The 21886-nt window shown below is 32.5% G+C and overlaps 1 protein-coding gene and 2 long non-coding RNA genes across 4 annotated transcripts; 2 read left to right on the forward strand and 1 right to left on the reverse strand.

Annotated features, from left to right (window-relative positions):
- Positions 1-372: 372 nt before the first annotated feature.
- LOC112698112 (uncharacterized) lies at positions 373-1887 on the reverse strand. The gene is made up of 2 exons (XR_003151380.3): positions 1575-1887; positions 373-579 (listed from the first exon to the last, which is right to left on the reverse strand). It is a non-coding gene; the product is annotated as an uncharacterized lncRNA (long non-coding RNA).
- An 8745-nt stretch (positions 1888-10632) lies between these two features.
- On the forward strand, positions 10633-11926 carry LOC112698113 (uncharacterized). 2 transcript variants are annotated; one of them, XR_003151381.3, is made up of 4 exons: positions 10633-10917; positions 10987-11105; positions 11186-11634; positions 11775-11925. It is a non-coding gene; the product is annotated as an uncharacterized lncRNA (long non-coding RNA). The 2 variants fall into 2 exon arrangements; XR_011861952.1 differs by having other exon boundaries at positions 10987-11634; positions 11775-11926.
- Positions 11927-14788: 2862 nt separating this feature from the next.
- On the forward strand, positions 14789-15787 carry LOC112805361 (uncharacterized). Its single transcript, XM_025847755.1, has one exon. The coding sequence runs from the start codon at positions 14789-14791 to the stop codon at positions 15785-15787; it is 999 nt and encodes a 332-aa protein (XP_025703540.1).
- Positions 15788-21886: the final 6099 nt, after the last annotated feature.

Genomic DNA, 21886 nt, shown 5'->3' on the forward strand with positions numbered 1-21886 from the left:
TTTATATTAAACGGTAAAACTAATGATATATTAATAAAATGATATACCTTTAAAAAAGTCGCAATACAATTTTAAACATTTGCATAATTTAAAACTACTAATATTTATTTAATACACCATATGCTAATACTAAGAGTATTTTCTAAAAAGATATATTCGTAAAAATAGATATAATATGATTATAAATAGAACATAAACAAATATGTTAAATAAAAGGTAAACCAATATGTTTACTGTAACACCCTAACCTTTAGCACATCATGATCGTACCAAAAGTAAGGAGTTACTAACCTGTTCTCCTTATTTACTATTTAATATTGAGCCTTTAGGTCGATATCGCATTTCAGTTTATAAGAAAATACCAGAAAATTATTTTTAGTAATTCAAATCACACAATTATTAATAATAATAAATGTTATACAAATGAATTCAATATAAAACTCAAATACAATACCTATCCCTCTGGATAAAATAAAACTTAAAGCAACAAGGGCGAGGAAACTCTATAAAATTAACAGGAGTCACAAGTAAATCTACTAGTCGTCTGCATCTTCTAACTGAATCTTCGAACCTGTGTCACTGAAAGGGTGGAAGATTTTGGGTGAGAACAAACCACACGTTCTCGGTAGGAAATGGGAATGCCGTAAAAGTAATGATTAACATGCAAATAATTAACTTTACTTAATAAAACTATTTTCTTCTTTTTAAAACCTTTGGAAATACTTCTTACTCTTACTTCATATACTTAATTACTTTTTTTTTAATTTTTCGAACTAAAAACAAAGCCCAATTCTCAGTCACCTCAATACACCAACTAATAGCACAAGAAACAGATCAACACACAAACAAATTGCAATAAGACAAACAAGTCAAGCAGCACAATCACAGAGAAAATATAACAAACAAACACAACCAAATACAAATGTGCAAACAACATGATGCATGTCTATTCCTAATGCAGGCCATGAGCTCATGTGTCGGTTGCCTACCCGCTCCCGACATTACCCGGGCACAAGTCCCAGATATGGCTTTCCAGATGCATACAGTGTGCTTATAAGTCGTACGGCCAGGCCGCATACAGTGTGACTTTAAGTCGTACGGCCAGGCCGCATACAGTGTGACTTTCCAAATCAATAAGTGTACATCTGGAAAACAGTTCTCAGTGTGTGGGCGTCCCCACTTTACATTTGGCACTAAAACCCAAACAATGTCACATCTGCTCTCCTGTGACAGACGCTTCATTAATTAATATATTATTTAAATCCTTGTTCTCTGGTCTCCTGTGGCAGAGATTCTTTTTCTTAATAAACCGAGCTCAAATCTTTTAAAATAAATTTTCAAATAAAACCTCATATTTTTATAAAATTTCGGCAACACTTCTCCTAAAATTCGGGGTTAGCCACCCTTTTTCGGGTCCCAACTGAACCATTTTCAAACTCTTTTCAATCAAGAAATCAAATACATATTCATCAAATTCAGTCATTCCAAACAATCATAAATTATTTGCAAATACTCACTGGACTTCCATGGCATTCATAGTTTAAAACAGTTAATTTCAAAATAGAATCCCCTACCTTCGTACGGAACTAAAATCCTCGAAAGCTCCGGAAAAATTTTCTGACTGAGCTGCTGAAGAAGAAAGCATAAAAAATCGTTTGTATTTCCTAGAACTCCAGTTAATCGAACTCAAAGGGAAGAGGAGATACATCACCGTCAACTTCCATCGATCAAAAGTGACACCAATACGTAGAGGAGGAGGATACGAACACTTTTACCGGATTAAATTTTTCATTGGAATTACGGATTTAAAGAAATCGGAGCCAAAAGCTCATGAAAGGTCGCGGTTCTTCGAGAGACACTCTCGGCCTCTCTGTTTCTTTTGTTTTCAAGTTTATGCGATGATGAATGAAGTGAAAATAAAGCTGATTAGTGATGCTTCATAATCAAGGATTATTGGTTATTAAATGAAGACATGTGTCAAGGTTATGCATATAAAGAAAACAGGTGTCTTGTTTATATATATATATATATATATACACGTACGTTTGGCTTTCCTTCTTGTTTCTTTGTTGGCTTCGGCCATAAGGAAAATAAATAAATAAATAATATAATATAATATAATAATAATAATAATAATAATAATAATAATAATAATAATAATAATAATAATAATAATAATTTATATATATATATATATATATATATATATATATATATATTTGAAATATCTTATTAGAATAATAAAAATAATTTAAAACTTTTAATAAATTTTAATCTTAAAGTATTATAAAATTTATTTAATTACTCTAGAAAAATAATTTTCTTTAAATATAATAATAAATTATAAATAACTAATTATTTCATTTTTCAAAAATTCGGGGTGTTATATTTATTAATGTTTTTGTTAAATTTTGCAAATTGGAGAATAAGTATGTATTCAATTATTTGATGATTACGTAGATAATTGAACAATTGGGTTGTAAATTGATCTCACAGTATACACCTTATTTTTCCTTATTTCTAAATAAAAGTAAGAATTAAGAGAAATAAGTAGTAATATATAATAAAAAAGATAAAATAATTTACATATGTATAGATAATTGTTACAAAATAAAATCTCATGTAAAATATTAAAATTTCACATACTCCAAATCATGAAGATCAACCACAATGTAATGGTCACTTTTTCCTATTTTTAATCATGATATAAGCTCTTCTTTTTCAATCAAGAGTCTAATAATATCTAATTGAAAAAAATAAAAATATTAAATTAAGGACAAATAAATAAATAACATAATAAATTATTTATAAATTAAAGAAATTTTATAATTTATTTTATATTAAACGATAAAAATAACAATGTATTAATAAAATGATATACCTTTAAAAAAATCATAATACAATTTTAAACATTTGCATAAATAAACTATTAAAATTTATATTATCGATAAAATAATGCTATTATATTATTTCTTGCCAAAAATTAAAATAAAAAATAGTTTTGTGTAGATTAATACAAATTAACTACATACCAAATAAGTTGGATTATTCATTTGTTTGTTTCAATATATCAGCATAAGCAAAAAAATTAAAATAATTGTCAGAAATTTTACGATTATCGACCGTATTTATTATATGTAATTCCTTCTTAAAAGTTATTCTACGCACGTGTGCAGTCAGAAGATAAATTCATCTTGATTCCTCAATCAAGAAATTTGAGAAGACGTAGACTTTCCACTCAATCAGTTCATTCTCAAATATCTTTGCCAAATAATTCTTGATTGAATAATAAATTTTATCACACTGTAAAACAAATTAAATATAAAATCTATTAGCACTTATAAAACTATTAAATGGCATTGTCTTTGATTGCAAGAATTTACTTATCAAATAAATTTTTATTTAAATTATTTTTAAATTGGACCTAGCATTACTTAAAGAATTATGAAAAATAATAAACTAACTTTAACATCTATTAGAACCATTTCTATGTAAGTCGTCATGCTCTTGTCAAATTTGGATGAGACTTTCCACAACCTTATAATTCTTGCCTTTATTTTTCAAAATTTTTTATCACATAATACTATTGATAGAATCGTAGCTAGTAGCTATTAGGTATGAAAAATAAAAAAATAAAAAAAAGAACAATGTCCAAATTATGAATTCTCTAAATGATAAATAATTATAAAAATTTACTATTACACATTATATATATATATATATATATATATATATATATATATATATATATATATATATATATATATATTAATTATACACGATAATAATTAACTAATATTTTTAATTGAGTTATTTACTACAATTAGATAAAAATTATGCCATTATGTTTTATTAACCTTTATGATTAATTCAATGGAGATATTTGCTCAATATATATGTTATCTACATTAATTATATGCCAATATTTTTAGGAAAGAGCTAAAAGGGGAGATATATAAATATATATAATATTACTGTTATATAGGAAGCAGATATAAATTGTTACATTCTTTTTTATTATATTATACAACTTAAAATTATAGTATCATGTTACTATTAATTGTAGATATTTGCTATAATTATATCAAATTTAATTATGACTCTAAATAAATAAAATATATAACAATCAATATTTTTTTATATTCAATATTTACTGTAAATATAAAAAGTAAAACAATTAATGAATAAAAATAGGAGTAGAAAATAAAACATATTAATTAAAATTTAATTTATTAAATAACTAATTTTGTGTTCATACAATATAATTTCATAAAGATATTATGAATCACAACCTTTTTATACCATAAAAAAATACTATATGTAATTTTTAGTAGTATAAAAATAATTATAAAAATTAATTATTGATATTGATATCAATCACAATTTATCATTGATAACCTAATCCTTTTTAAAATATGTTTTACTTTTTAAAATACAATGCATATATAGTGTAGATTTTTTCTATTATTATTATTATTATTATTATTATTATTATTATTATTGTTATTATTATTTTCCACACAATGGCAGAAAACAAATTCGCACCAAATGTTTATTATACCTTCCTTTTACCCTCAATAAGAATTGAAAAATTAGGGCAGAAATCAGGATGTTCCCTCACTTAAAAGGATTATTGATGTAAAATTAACACAGTTAAAAGAATCATATAAAATCAACTCAAATTTAAATAATTTATATAACGATAATCTTATTTATTGTTAATTTGTTATAAATATTGAATTAAATAAGTTATTATTAAATTTTATTTGAAATTAAATAAAAATAAAATTGGAGACACTTTTTTATTTGGATTTTAGGATTTAACAGATGTCATACTCAAATATAAATAGTAATTTTAGAATTTTGATTCCAATATATTAAAACTACTTCTGTAATTATTTTTCCATAAAAATTACGATTCAGGTCTATAAAAAAATTTTAGTCGAAAAAGATTAAAAAATTACAAAAATTAAACTCTTTTGCTCTCAAATTAAAGTATGTATTCAACTTTTTTTTTCAATGATTTAACAGATGAAATTGAAGATTCTTAAAATTTCAATCATAATTACTTAGTAAAAAATATTTACCTAAATTGACAAAAGGCTTTTAACATGAATTTTTTTTTTATAATTTTAACATGAAATATGATAATTTCAATCACAGTTGTTAGAAGAATCGAACTAGCCTGTTGGACTGGAAAATTGAAAAACCAATTATTAAGCCGATTGAATTTAGGTATCTGACTGCACAAAAAAAAAAACGGTAGAAACTGATTTGAACCGGCCGGTTCGGATTCGTTAAAAAAACCACCCCCGCGCCAAAACGAGGTTTTGGAAATTCTAAAAAGAACAGAAAAAAAAAAAAAACCTAATTGCTGGAAGGCGCCCTAACTCTCTCAAACGCACAAGCCTCCATACCAAAGGCCCTCTCTCAGTCTCACACTCACAAGAAAACTACCGGCCACCCCAACTGTACGGTTGGTGCCACGTTTTGCCGGCTCCTCTGCCTCGTCTCGCCGGCTCTCACCGCGTCTCCGTCAATGCGTCGTCGCCCTCCGTCAGTGGCTCGCCTGGTCTGCGTCGTCGCCCTCTGTCTATGGTTCACCTGGTCTGTGTCTCGCCTGTGCGTCTCTCGTCCTCATCGTCGCGCCCTCGTCCGGGAGTAGCTCACCGTCGCTGCTGCCTCGCCCTCGCTAGTCTCTGCTTCGCCTTGCTTGGACAGCTTGGTTTCTCTCTTCTCTGCCCGCGTTCTGCATCAGATTCAGCCGGTCAGGTATGTTTTTTTTATTTTACTTATGAATGATTATTGATGTTGATTATGAACCTGTTTATACTTTTATTGTGGTTGATTATAACTTGTTGATGATTATACGTATTGATTATAAATCGTTGATTTTTGGCAGTGTAATATATAGGTTTAATGGTGGATTACTGTTTTTTCTTTTACTGATTTGGTGTTTATTATTGTTTTTGTTGCTGTGCTATGTTGTTGGGTTGCTGTGAATTTATAATTTATATTGTTGGATAGGGATAGGTTGATTAGGTTATGTGAATTTAGGATAACTGCTGATTTATATTGTTGCTGTTTCATATTGTTTTAGGATGGCTTCGTCAAATATATCATCAGAAACACCATTGGATATAGTTCATGGATTGTTATTCTTATTGTGTCAAATTAAGACACTATTGTATTAGTACTGATTAATTTTATGTCTTTTTATTAGTTATTTTTAGAATTCGAGACTTGATTTTCTTAAAATATTAGTAAAGATATGTATTTTAAATTTTGATTCTAGGTTTTTGATTATTTTATATTGTTTATTTACATGGAACCAATTCTAGCGGTTCAACTAGTGATTCATTAGTTGAACCAATATGCTGCTCTGCTTTCTCTTTTTTGCTACTTAGCTTTTAGCTGATAATGATGTGTTGTTGCTTCTGCTTAGCTGAATCCTTGCAGTGCATTATTGAATTGTAGCTGCTATACGTGTTGTTGTTGCTTCTAATTTAGTTATCTATTGTTGCTGCTGCTGCTGATAGTTTTTATTTATACCAATTCCTATGAATCTGAACTTGTTCTAAAGGTTAAACTATGTATGCTTGTTAAAGAAAATTGGATTAGGCATTGATAATAGAGCCAAGAAGTAGTATATTTGGAACATTAGGCGAGAAAAGAAACAAAAAATCATTGGATTATTTTGCACTAGCTTATTTTCAGCACAAGACTTTGTATTGTACGATTATCATTGAAGCATGTTTTCTGTTGTAAAGCCAAAAATTGAGGTTGTACAAAATTTTGATTCATTCTATAGATGGTGTTATGGCAATTGAGTATGATCAAGTTTTGCTGTTAGATTGCTGTATTAGAACTAATACTAATACTACATACCAGAATATCTTTAACTTGTAGTGTGCAATTTGATATGTATTTCTTCTTGCTAGGTTTGATGTCTAGTGTCTACTCCAGTTTTCGGAAGCTTGGTTTCCCTAAGCAGCTACTCATAATACCTGGTGCTTTGTCTCTCTCTCTCTCTGCCACAGTTTTTGTTGTCAGAACAAAACCGAGTTTTGCTGTTGGTGTTGCTCAATATTAATCTTCCAAGTGGCTTCTTTTCAAGTTCCCCATCACCAAGTTCACTCACAGCTCCAAGTTCAAATTCAAGTTTGCTTCAACTGCTGCACTTGCACACTTCAACGATTCACACAACGATTTCAGTGAAAGTGAGCATTCTTCTTCGTCATCATCTTCTTCTTATTGTAGCAGCAATAACATCACCAACGACAACATAAAAGAAGAAAGTTTTCACATTGTGAAAAGTTTGCAGAACAATCCTTCTCTTGCTTTTTCATTCTTCACTCAACTGAAGCAACAACAATTTGTGGGGTTCCCTGAGAACATTTCAACCTATGCAGCAATCATCAGGATTTTCTGCTACTGGGGCTTGAATAGAAGGTTGACTTTCGTGTTCCTTGATCTTATTGCACTGTCTAAACAGCACCCTTCATTTGAAATCCATGACTTGTTTGAGTTACTATTGGATGATGGTGGTGTTAATGGTGGGAATCACAATTACATGCTTAGAGCAATTGATGCGTATGTTAAAGCTTGTATTGTTCTTAAAATGTTTGACGAGGCCATTGATTTCTTGTCCCCAACTAGGAGGCACAGTGTTGTGCCGAATATCCTTACTTGTAACTTTCTTATAAATAGGTTGGTTGAGAATGGTAAGGTTGATATGGTGTTGGCAATTTATAGTCAACTCAAGAGACTTGGTTTGTGTCCTAACCATTACACTTATGCTATTGTGATAAAGGCATTCTGTAAGAAGTGTGAACTGGAAAAGGCAGTTTATGTGTTCAAGGAGATGGAAGAAGCAGGGGTAAGGCCTGATTCGTATTGTTACACGGCTTATATTGAGGGGCTTTGCAACAATATGAGGTCTAATTCGGGATATGAAGTCCTCCAAGCATGTAGAAGGGTGAATGCCTGTAGACCCTTATGCTTACATAGTCATTGTCCGGGGGTTTTGTAGTGAGATGAAGTTGGTTGGAGCTGAGATTATGTTTTCAAATATGATAAAGAAGGGGATGGTTTGTCAGCATGTTTATTCAGCATTGACCTATGGGTACTGTAAAAGTCATAAACTGTCAAAAGCTTTAGACCTATATGAAGACATGCGTTCAAGAGGTATAAAAAGAATTGCGTGATTGTTAGCTACATCCTCCAGTGCTTGGTTGAGATGGGCCTTACTATGGATGTGGTTCAACTGTTCAAAGAATTTAAGAAATCAGGCATGTTTCTTGATGAGGTGGCCTACAACATTGTATTCAGCGCTTTGTGTAAGTTGGGGGAAGTGGACGATGCATTGGACATGGTGGAAGACATGAAAGCTAAGCGTATGGTTTTAGATATTAAGCACTATACAACCCTTATAAATGGATGCTTCCTTCGACGTCAACTTGTTGATGCCTTTGCTATGATCAGAGAAATGAAAGAGAAAGGTTTGAAGGCTGATATTGTCACATATAATGTTATTGCCGCTGGTTTGTCTAGAATTGGCTGGGCTCAGGATGCAGTTGACCTTTTGGACGAAATGGAGACTCAAGGTGTGAAGCCAAACTCCATTACACACAAGAGGATCATCGAAGGTTTATGTTCAGCGGGGAAGGTAGTGGAAGCCGAGACATTTTATCAGGTTGGAAGATAGGAGCATTGAAGTCGATTTCGCCATGGTGAATGGCTACTGTGAAGCAAACCTTATCAAAAAATCCTATGAACTATTCCTTATTCTGTCAAACCAAGGAAATATTTCTAAAGGTTCCTGTTTTAAGCTACTTGATAAACTCTGCAAGGCAGATGGCATCCAAGAAGCTATTATGCTTTTAGACACAGTGATGGCTCTTAACGTGGGACTTGGCAAAATAATGTATTATAAAGCAATAGCTGCTATGTGCCAAGATGGGAAATTGGAATATGCTCGTTCTTTGTTTCATTTATTCATCAAGAAAGGATTTACGCCTGATTTAATAACTTACACAATTATGATAAATACATATTGTAGGATTAACTACTTGCAAAAGGCCCATGAACTCTTTGAGGATATGAAGAGAAAAGGGATAAAACCTGATGTCGTTACGTATACAGTTATACTTGATGGGAACTTGAAAGCAAATTTAAGAAGGCATTTCTTGTCTCCAAGTGGAAAAAGAACATGGGACGTTACTTCCCTCTGGAGAGAGATGCAGCAAATGGAAATAACTCAAGATGTTGTTAGTTACACTGTTTTGATTGATGGTCAAATAAGGGCGGCTAACTTTCAAGATGCTATTAGCCTCTTCGATGAGATGGTTGACAGAGGAATACAACCAGATACTGTAACATATAGTGCTATGATTTCTGGGTTTTGTATCCGAGGGAACATGGAGAAAGCTGATACACTGCTTAAGGAAATGTCTTCCAAAGGAATGACACCAGACTCTGATCTCATCTCGGCTTTTAAACGTGGTATTATGAAAGCTAGAAAGGTTCAATTTCAAAAGTAATCAATCAGTATAGACGGTTTGAGCTTGGGTTTGTCCGAAGTCTTAAAGTGTAACATCCTAAGTTAAAACCTATCCTTGATTTGGCCTATTCATGTATTCAGGATAAATGGAAAACATTAGTGCACACTGCGAAAATTTCGCCTCAACAAAGGAGAGGAGAGCCAGTTCCCCAGGATCTGTTCAATAGGGTTTTGACTGCACATGCTTACTGGTGTCACCACCAAGCCAAGCAGCATGGGCATGGCAAGAACTGGGCTCTTACCATGAAGACTCCAGAAGCTTCTGCTGGAGAACTCAGTGTTGGTGCCGTCCTTGTGATTATGTAGGAAGAAATGGTTGATGTTGTTGACTTATGCAACGAACTTGTACATTTTGATTCAATTCCCTTGTAATATTCTCTCACCAAATTCATTGCCAGCCTTTTAGTTGCATTGAGGTGTTGGCATTTGTAAATGATTTGAAAGAATAAGATTGTTATGGTAGGAACTTAAATATGTTCTTTCAATTTCTTGAATGTAAGTAGAACTCTCCAATGAACATGACAGCATAGCAAAGAAATAGGAAAGTGTTGTTGATTCCTTTTATTGTTGATCTTTTTCTATATCTTTGTCACATTCTACCAGTTGTTCTGTTTGGTTTATTTTCTTAAGAAGAGTAAAAACTAAAGAGGTTCAGGGCCACCTAATTAGAAGATAAGAGTTTAATTTTAATACAATAACAGATTTAATATATTTGTTTTTTGGATGATAATATAAAAGGTAAATATTTTTATTAATGTCATATTACGTATCTAAATTAAATTCTTGAGAAAATGACAAATAAGTCCCTAACCTTTTAACCCGTGGACATTTTTGTCCATGACCATTGGAAAATACTTTTAAGTCCCTGACGTTCCTAAAAATTAGACAGATCAGTCCTTCCGTCCATAAGCCACCGTCAGACCCGACGGAAAAGGCTGACCTGGCTTCCATTTTGATGACTTGGCGTCATAGATACACACGTAGACTGATGAGTCAATAGGATAGTTTCAAAAATTGGACAAATAAGTCCCTCAACTCTAAAACTACGTCGTTTCCCGTTTGGCCCTAAATAGCCCATTCTTCTTCCTCCTCCTCTTCTGTAAGGACCCGTCTGCACCGCCCTTGAGGCTGCCGATGGCGGGGCCAACTTCAAAGATGACGTTTGGTCCAGGCCCAGCGGCGGTGGCGGCATCAGCAGGGTTCTTCAGGACGGGGCCATTTGGGAGAAGGCTGGAGTTAATGTCTCCGTTGTTTACGGCATCATGCCGCCAGAAGCTTACCGCGCTGCAAAAGCTGCCGCTTCTCCTGACCAGAAGCCTGGTCCTATCCCGATCTTCGCCGTTGGAATCAGCTCCGTAAGTGTTTTTCCCATTCGATTCTTTTCGATTTCAGATGGAATGGGAAATGACATCAACCTTTTTCAGGTTTTACATCCGAAGAACCCATTTGCCCCAACCTTGCAGATTATGATTTTCCATCTTTATTTCGGAGCTGTTTCTCATACCATTATTGCTACTGTTGTCTGCCAATGACTTATACTCAGGTAAATGGGAATCTCTTCAAGTGAATCAATTACTAGATTTAGGCTTTGTAGGATATGCTTACACTTGGTCTAACAATCAGGTTGGAGAAGCAAATATTCAAGAAAAGCTAGATAGAGCAGTGGCAATAATAAATTGAAAGGAAGCATTCCTAGAAAGAGTGGTAAAGCATTTTCAAAGATACAGATCAAACCATTGTCCAATCCTAATCGATGTTCATGGGGAGAGCTTAAAAAGGAAGAGGCCATATATTTTCATATTCGAAGAATGTGGCTTAGAGATTCTGAATGCAAAGAGATTATCAAAAGAAGCTGGGTTGTGAACTATGATCAGATTGAAGAGAAACTAAGAAAGTGTAGCAAAGCATTGCAAGAATGGAGACTGAGTTGGAGAACTTTTTTGAAGAGAATCCGTTGGAATCAAAAAATATATCGAGAATTGTAAATCACAACCATTTTATCATTGGATGTTCCACATGATTCTCTGATCATGAGTGAGGAGATATTTGGTCCATTGCTTCCCATCATCACGGTAGGAATAATTCAATCAAGGCACCTAAATAACTATTTTATATGACATTGTTTTTGCAATTTGTTATCAATCTGCAATAGTAATTGATATGTGCTGCTTTGGAAGATCAATAATGATGATACATGATTTTTGGGTAACAGGTGAATAAATTGGAAGAAAGTTTTGATATGATCAATTTAGGAACAAAGCCTCTGGCTGCATATATATTTACAAATAACAAGAAGCTGAAGGAGCAGTTTGTGAAGAATGTTTCTGCAGGGGAATGCTTTTCAATGACATTGCCTTACATGTAATGTTCATTTGTCATTTATATATATATATATATATATAATCTTTTCAATTGAAGAAACAATTCTGAATTTGAAAAAGGCACAGGCAGACTTAAACGAACTCTTCTATCAAGAAGAGATTAAATGGGCCCAAAGATCACGTGTGAACTTGTTGAAAGAGGGGAACAAGAACACTCGATTTTTTCATCAGTAGGCATCTCAACAAAGAAGGAATAAAACTGAAAGAATCACTGATGACGAAGGGAATCTCTATAAAGAAGACAAGAAACAGAGTATATGGTTCTCCCTCTTCGACAATAAATGCACATCGGAACCTTCTCAGTCTGGATGGTATTTTTTTTGGAGGGAGAACCATAGTATTCCTACGTTTGATCTTTGGTCTTCCTTAGGGTTTAATGTAATTCTGTAAAAACTCTATGGGTGTAATAGGCATTGTACACAAGGAAAGGGATGAGAGTGTATATAAGGGGCAGCACACAAAACGACGTCGTTTTGAGTGACAAGGACTTATGTGTCCCTTTTTCAAAAGTTCCATCCCACTAACGTGCCACGTGAGAACGCCGTTAAGCCAGGTAAGCAGAGGGGGAGCCAAGTCAGCCTTTTCCGTCGGGTCTGACGGTAGTTTATGGACGGACGGACTGATCCGTCTAATTTTTAGGGACGTTAGGGACCTAAAAGTATTTTCCAATAGTCAGGGACGAAAATGTCCACGACTTAAAAGGTCAGGGACTAATTTGTCTTTTTCTCTAAATTCTTTTAAACATTAGCCCGAAAAGAAAATGTTCAAGTTTCATTGAACCTTAAACGCCTTGGCTATGTTGCTCGCTCTGCCTTCAAGGTTCTCGAAACTATTACTTCTTCTTCTAACTAACTAACTAACTTTGAGTTAACAGTTGGTATAGATACAGAAGCAGCACAAACTCATCAAGGCTGGCTCATCCGTACTGGAAGAAGCGTTTTTTGGAATTTAGTGTTTTAATTTGGGGAGTGGTGGAACAATGTAGAAGAAGCAACAAGAGGAGGATAAAGAAGACGTGGTTGTGGTTCCTGTTGGAGGATTCTAAGGCAATTATGGAGGGCGCTGTTTTTCATTAAAATTAATTACCTATGTAAAGTAATCAAATAGAAAAGATGTTTGATTCTTTATATGAAAGATAAAATATTTTTTCTATTTTCACGTAATAAAATATTTTTAGCTAGATAAGTAATCTATGTATTAAAGAAAGTCATGCATGCATTACTTTTAAGTTTTCATTAAGTTTTGCATGAGCTAAGGGGTAGGGTAAGCCCTAATTAATATACGGGACTTGATAAGTGAGAAATATGTTGAGAAAGTAACTAGGGAATCAGTGCATTATATTGTAGTAGTAATATTCTCTACTATAAATGAAAGAGTAAACTCTTTTTTATCTCTAACCATTTATGAAAAGGACTTGATGACTTCTGACTATTAGAAAATAATAATGCGGTTCTTATTTATTCTCTCTGTGTAATCGAAAGGATCCTGTAACAGTTCTTCCATAAAATATAACTGAAAAATTCTATGTATAACGGTAACTATCTGACGTGAATTCAAACAATTTGATGAGACAATTAGGTTCTTGCAAAATCATAAAAAACGTTGCCGTTTTGATGCAGGATGGAATCAGATTCTAACATACATTCCTCATTCTCTCCCTGACATATCACACACTCTCACTTTTTGCTTTTATCTCACACAAAGAATTACCGTCAACCCTAGAGACGATCAGACTTCCCGCCAGAAACAACGAATAAGGAGAGCCAATGAGGATGAAGACGTGGTGTTTGCTGATGGAGGTGGTGACGTGTTGTTGACGGAGCTGCACTTCCATTCTTGGAGGTGAGTTTTTTCAACCGTTTGTAGACCACATCATTGTAGTCCTTCGTTTGTTTATTTGAAGCAAGTATTTTTTCTATGGACCACCATACAGTATAATATCTGTATTGTTTTACATTTATAAAGAACAGTCACTTTCACTAGAGTTGGATTATTAGTTCAAGTAAAAAATTTTTATCTGTTTTGGGAATATTAATGTCTGTTAATTATAATTTATTTGTGAATTATTGAGTAAAGTTTATATATTGCAGATGTCTGTTAAGATTATACTACTATTTCACCATGGGGGGTGATTTGAAAGAGACAAAAATAAAATGCTCTGCTACCTTGATGGTAAGGTGGAGAGATTTTTCAAATTGGACATTGACTTTGTTAATTTTAAGGATTTAGAGGACCTGTTCAAAGGTTTAGGATATACAGAGTACAAGATCATGTATTGGCAAGACCCCACTGCCCCTTACCTAGAGGCTGGCCTCCACATATTGAAAGGTGACAAAGAAATTAACCATATATGTGATAATAAGACGGCGAATTTGGAAACTAATGAGTTGCATGTATATTTTGATCATCCTGTGAGCCAGTCATTTGTGAATGAAGTAGGAGATGTTCTTGTAGAGTTAAATGATTCTTCCACTGATGATGGCTATGAGAGCGCTGAAGACGAGGCTTATAAGCCTCCCCCACCTGGTTATAAGACACTAAGCAGCAGTAGTAGTGAGGAGTTAAAGTCAAGGAACAGGCTCAGAAATACGAGTAAGAAGGATATACCCAAAAAGAAGACAATGACACCTAAAAAGAAAAGAGCAACACCTAGAAAAAAAAAACAATGACACCTGTGAAGGAAAAAAGCTAATGATGATGATGGCCTATCTCCTAAAATCAAGAAGAAGAAAAATAAAAAATATGTGGGGAGGACAAGAAGGCATATCTTGAAAAGGGATGGGCTGTAAATGGGCCAAAGCAAGGCCAACATGCTGGAGAGGAATGTCCAAATTGTAATGATACTATGGGTGAGAATGAAAGGCCAAACAAAGTGCTTAAAGCAGGGGCCAATGATGAACCCATTGTGGAGGAGGTAGATTCTGATATTGACAAGTCATATCAGTATGAGTCAGAAGCATTTAACTCTCCAATTTTGTCTGATGAGGAGGACAGAAGGCCTAAATTTCATGAATTTGATGATGACACTGATAATGGTGAGGTGAATTTTGAAGTTGGAGAAATATTTGACACCATGACACAATTCAAGCAAGCATTGAACGACATGTTTGTTTTTGAAGGGAAAAAGTTAGAGTATATAAAAAATGAAAAGTATAGAGTGAGAGCAAATTGCGTGGAAGAGGGCTGTCCTTGGTTAATCCTAACTTCCTGGAACAGTCAGAAAATGTATTTTCAAGTCAAAACATATGTTAAGGAGCACACATGTAGTAGAAATCTGACAAGTAATATGGCAAGTAGATCATGGGTCACAAGCAAGCTAGTGAAGAGGTTGGTCACACAGTCGCAGCTATCACCTAAGGAGGCATTAGAGCACATGAAAGATGACTATAATCTGCATATCCACTATAAAATGATCAGCAGAGCTTTGAAGGCAGCTAGAGAGGAGGTTATAGAAAATGAAAAGGAACAATTTGAAAAGGTTAGAGATTACTTGTCTGAGCTTCATAGGAGTAATCCAGGGTCAACAGCTATAGTGGATGTGATTCCCCAACTTGAATCACCACCTATGTTTGACAAGATATACATATCATTATATGCATACAAGCGTGGATTCAAGGCAGGATGTCGTCCTTTAATCAAGCTAGATGGCTGTCACCTGAAGGGTTACTTTGGTGGCCACCTCCTTTCAGCCGTTGCTCAAGATGCTAACAACCACTTCTTCGTCATTGCTTACGCTGTGGTTGATAGTGAATGTACTGAAGCATGGAGGTGGCTCCTAACTCTCCTCCAGGAGGACCTAGGCTCATGCACTGAATTTGGCTGGAATTTTATTTCTGATCAGTAGAAGGTACGTTAATTATTAATGTGTTAATTAATTTTGTGTTCATTTTATTAATGTGTTCATTAATGTGTTAATTATTGATCTGATGCATGTCTGAATTATTAATCCAATGATTGCGTGTCTATTGTTTGGAAGGGATTGGAGGTTGCTCTTCAAGAAGTTATGCCAGGGGCGCATCACAGGAACTGTGTCGTCCACATCCGGAAAAAATTTGTTAAGTAATAAAAAGACAAACAATCTAAGGGTTTAGTATGGGAATGTGCAAGGAGTACAACAACTCCAAAGTTTCATGCAAATATGGACAAGTTGAAATCAATTAACCAGCCTGCGTGGGAGTATCTCTCCAAATTTCGTGAATCTGCATGGACTAAAGTCAATTCTCTTACTATCCGAAGGTTGATAACATCACCAACAATATGTGTGAGATTTGAAATGCAAAGATTATGGAGTATAGGAGCAAGTCGATATTGACAATGTGTGAGAATTTGCAGTGTTATATAATGAAAAAAATGACTGGACATGAGAAAAGGTTAAGTAATTATCATGAAAAATTGGCTCCTGTGCAACAGCAAAGATTGGATGAATTTATTAAGCCTGAAAGTACCAAGTGGACTGGAGACAATGAACGAGTTATCTTTGAGGTTCAAAGACGGCAAAGCAAGCTTGGGGTGAATCTAAAAAAAATCCCTGCACTTGTAAAGTCCAATTTGTTGTTTTTATTAAGTACACATGTAATAATGTAATTTATTGCAGACATGTCATGTAAACATGCAGTTGCTGCAATCTCAAGGCTGCGAAAGCTTAACTTGAAGCCTGAAAATTTTGTGCATGAGTGGCTTACCATAGATGCCATGCATGCAACTTATGGTATTATTCAACCTGTAAATAGTGAGAAATTTTAGGAGACATCATATGCTCTTAGGCCAGTGGCACTTGCCATCAAGAGACTCCCTGGTCGTCCTAAGAAGAGAAGAACTACTGATCTTGTGTCTGAGAGCCAACTAATAGGGAGAAGATAAAGAAGGCCTTCAAGGTGATATGTAGTAAATGCAGAGAAAAAAGGTCACTATTACAAGACATGTAAGAGAGCTCCAAAGAATCCCAATTGGCAGACAAAGAAGAAGAAGGCAAGACATCCAAAGGTACAATACTTATGCTAGTATTAAGAGTTATGGGAATTTAAATGTTTCATAGTGTGAGTATCGAAGGGGTTTATGTGTCTTGCAAATAGTTTAATGAGGGTTTATGTGTACTAAATATCTTATTTTTGATTATAGGGTGATAACCAAGCTAATGTTGCACCTAAATCTGGTACTGCTCCCTCTGCGGTTATAGATCCTGTGGTAAGTTTATGACTAATTTGTGTTATCAAATTATGGTGTGACTTAAAATAGGTTAACCCTAACATTGTGCAAAAATTATAGGCTAAAGCAAGGAAGCATAAGAAGAAGTTACCAAAAAATATTACTTCAGTGACACTTTCATAAACAGGAGAAGAAATTCCATTATCACAATCTGCTCCTACGAATGAGGTAACAGTAGTGAAGAAGTTAACATTATGACTAAAATTTTAGTATAATGTTCATTCTCTAATCCACATTATCTTTGGTAAAAAAAGCAGACTCAAAACATCAATGGACAAAGTGGTGAAAATGCCAATGGATCACTTGTACCAAACCCATCTATACCTAGTCCAACTGCCCCAGCCCAACCACAACTGTAACCAACTATGTCTTGCAAAATATGATAAATGGTCCACAAACTCCTGCATCATTCAGGAAGAAACAGCTAATTCGTAAGCCATTAACACCTCAAGTTCATGGGCCGTTACTTCCACCCATTGTGGCCACAATCCAAGCCCCATTAACCCAACCAAAGATAGCTACAAAATCAACTAAGTCCATTAGCATTTCTCTTGAGACACAGACAGCAACTAGTGCGGGCACAGCAGCTAGGTTGTTCCAATTTATCCCAACACCAGAACTCAAACAAGGAATCAAGGAACCAAGTTTCAGAGCACCACCAAACTTTAAAGAATTTGGCTCCACTGCACCTCCCTTTTAAAGATCCACGAAAAAAATGAAGACTAGATAGTTATGGCTAGTATTTTGAATAGTATTTTGTAACTTATATTTGAATGCAAATTAGCCTAGCATTGGTTTAGTATTTTGGAACTTCTAGTACTTGAACACTTTAGATTATCTGTTTTGTTTAGTTATCAAGGCACTGTATGTAATGGTATGTAGGTGTTTTGCAACTTTTTATATATTATGATATTTTGTGTTTTAGGCTAAAGATTTTCATTACATACTAGATTTGGTTTATTCTTGATTGAATGAGATTGTATGAAAACATACTTCAAATAACAAAATACTGAAAAATTGTCACTTCAACTCAAAACAGTAAAAATACTAGAAGACCAAATATCACAAAGTTACTTACAATTTAACTCAAAACAATCTTTTCATCATTGAAATTCAACAATTTTACATCACAGTCATCATCTTTAATGTGCATCTAGTTTATAACATCAACATCCAAAATAAGTTATAATTTTTTACATCCTACTAGGCTGAAGTGCTGTGAAAAAAAATTCAACAACAACAGCAATAAAAAATGTCATGATGATACATCTATTTTGTCTTGTGTATCTTCTTTCTTGAACTCCATCGTATACCTTAATCTCCATCTCTTTAATTTTGTCCTCCAACTCCTTCAATCTACCATGAACTTTCATCTTTTGGACTTCCACCACCGTATAGCCCTTCTTAGTTATGAGCTCATCTAGCCACTTAAAATATTTGCAATGTGTTGAAGGAGTCTACAATTATGAACAATTATTTTTTAATCAACCTAATTGCAGAGAAGATTGTAAGATGGTGTAAACCCTAACGTACCTTGAAATAATTGTAACCAAAGAACAACCTATTTGAGTTATTTGATGTAGCGGATTCAAAGAGAATCTCATAAGCTCTACAATAGCAGCTTAGATGTGTGAATTTCTTCCTTGTCATGCCAACATTGCCAAAATTGTCGTTTGAAGAGCCCATCGACTTCTCTTTCCATGAACGTCGGATTGAACCTGATGAATGTTCTTTCGTGTTCATTACTAAAAAAGTGAGATTTAATATCTAAGATTCACATTAACATTTGGGATTGCTCTTACTAAGAGCTGGAATCAAAAATAGTAGCGTTTTTGATGACTGTGTACAGGAATTTTATCCTATCAACAACAAATCAATTCACGTATAACAGTAACCGGTACAAGTAGACTATTCCGGTTATTTTTCATCCGAAAACTGACAAGAGGATCCTTTTAATCACATAGAAATAATGAATAAGGACTGCGTTGTTATTTTCTAATAGTCAGGAGTCGCCAGATTCATTTCATAAATTTGAAATAACTTACGAAATTTTTTTAAAAATTTGAAATTTAAAATTGGAGAATTTAAAATTTGAAATTTGATGTGAAATAATTGAATAAGAATTTTTAAATTTATTATTTCGTAGATAATTTTTATTTTTAACTCATTTGGACTAAATAAATAGCTTATTGGACACATTGTATAAATATCCTATTAGTTCTGTAACAGGACTCAACAAACTCATTTCTAAATATCCAATTTAAAATTTTCTAAATTCATTTCAAAAATGTTGCTATTAAAGTGATTTGTCTCGCTCTATATATTATTTGGAAAGTGGAAACTCTAAGTTGAGCATGGGCTCACCATGCATTTTGGCTAAAATCAGTACCTTTATATATGAATTATGATTCACCATCAATCATTTCGAAAATATTTAATAATTAAAAAAATTAATAAAAAATAACTATAATTTACTTTATTTAATATTTATTAATTGTTGTGATAATTAATAAATATTAAATAAAATAAATTTTAATTTTTTTTCTTTCTAGCATTACCACAAATCCACAATCATTTATAATTATTCCGTGTACATGTTTAACTATATTGATAATACTAAAAAGATAATTTAAAAAAATTAAAACTTATTTTATTTAATATTTTTTTATTACTAAATATTTTTGTAACTATATAAACAGCAATTTTTTGTCAGTTTGGATGTTACTTAACACGAATAAAAAATAAATTTTGATGGATTAAATGGCTAAAATATCTTATTGAACTAACGAAATTTTATGGTATAAATTAACAATATTGGTAAGACGCGAATTCTTTAACACACTGGCGTTTCGTATTAATGTTCTACACCCATCATGTGGTCCCACCAAATATTAATGATATGTACTTCAATTCATTTAATTTGCCACGTAGATTTCATAATTAATTAACACACAATTTGTTTTAATAGTATTATGTTGTGTTATTAACTTAGGTATAGATGTTTATGATTGAGATTGAGCCCAGAACATACTAATAAGATGTGGATAAGATATGTTGAAAACTTGAAATCTTATAAAACTGTCGGTGAACTTTGCACTAAATAAATTATGAACAGAGGCGCTTTCTTCTCTTCTTTCAAGCAATCTCAGACTAATAAGAATAACGCGTCACATATGAGGTTTTTATTTAATATATAATATCATTAATGTGTCAATTTTGCCAGCTTTACATTATAATTTACAACTATCTATATATTTTTCTAGAATAAACAATTTAACCCTTTTTTCAATGATTGAGGTTTCCATGAATTTATTTTACTGTAAAGTTACTCTTAATTTGTAGATGATATTGAAGGTATTTTTTTCAAAAATACATAATTCAAGGATTATATTATTAAGAGTAATAAGGAGTAGATGGATGAACCAGATTTTATGCTATTCCTTGAAGTAAAACCGGGGCATGGTGAGGCACCTAGTTTTCAGGATGTGTCTAGTTAGATTTTACTTTCTAGAGATTAGAGAAATGAAAAAATTATAGATAGATAAAAAATTGTTAAATAACGTGAACAATGAATATTACAGAAATTTAATTTAATAGGTATGTTAATAATTGATTATGTTAATTTTTGATTAAATGGTTATTTTTTTTATTCAGATTAATTATGTACAGTTAATATTAATTGGATGTTCAATTCACTAAGTGTTCGAATGAAGATAATTTAAAAATAAAATATTTTTTTATTTTATTGAATCAATTCTAAAATCTATTATCCACAAAAAATCATTATCTACCTAACAAAATCTGAAATAAAATACTAATAAAGTAACATGGCTGCCTTCTTTGACGTCCTTTTTTACATCTCATTCAAATCCATTAATTAAACTTACGTGTATAACAGCAGCGTAATCCTCCAGGATATATATACATATATATAGACTAAATATTATTTTTTATTTTATTTAAGAATAAAAATTCAAATACAGTAAAATTAATAATTAAAAATTATTAAATAATTTTATATATTTGACTAAATTATTATTTAATAATTTTTAATTATAAATTTTACATAAAAATAATTATACATAAATTTTTATTTTATTTAAATTAGTTATATATATTGATAATATTATAAAAAAAATTAATAACTAATATTTTTAAGCCAATTTTTATTTTCCTTTCATCGTTCACAAAGTTAAGTTGGTTTCTTTGTTTTTTATTGTATAAATTAATCATTGGCTACAAAATTATTAGTGATATATATCACGCTATTTATTATATACTTACTCTTTGTTTATTTATTGTTGAGAACATTCAACTTAGCTTCCATATATATAAATTCTAAGAGATATAGTTAATTACTTAATTTATAGTATGCAAGCCAAGAAATTTTCTAAAGTTAGGTACAATAGGGCTGCTTTCTTTGACGTCGAGGTATGTCTCTTTACATGCATACACGATATACCTGCTTTTTAATCCAAACCTAAATCGTGCACACTGCATTCATCACTAACATGTATGAACATAGCAATCAAACCAGAGAAAATTTTGATCATTCTTGGTTCAATATAACACAAAAAGTCAACCTATATTTATTTTGAATATATTTGTTAAGATTGTGATATTGTTTTTTCCCTAGCCATATTATTTTACGTAACTTTTCATCATTCAACATAACATTTTGTTTGCATAAACTATGTAGTTTTTCGTACTAGCTAGTCACATATATCTTGCTATATAC

Source organism: Arachis hypogaea, chromosome 6, assembly GCF_003086295.3.
Source record: "Arachis hypogaea cultivar Tifrunner chromosome 6, arahy.Tifrunner.gnm2.J5K5, whole genome shotgun sequence".
NCBI classification, from domain to species: Eukaryota; Viridiplantae; Streptophyta; class Magnoliopsida; order Fabales; family Fabaceae; genus Arachis; species Arachis hypogaea.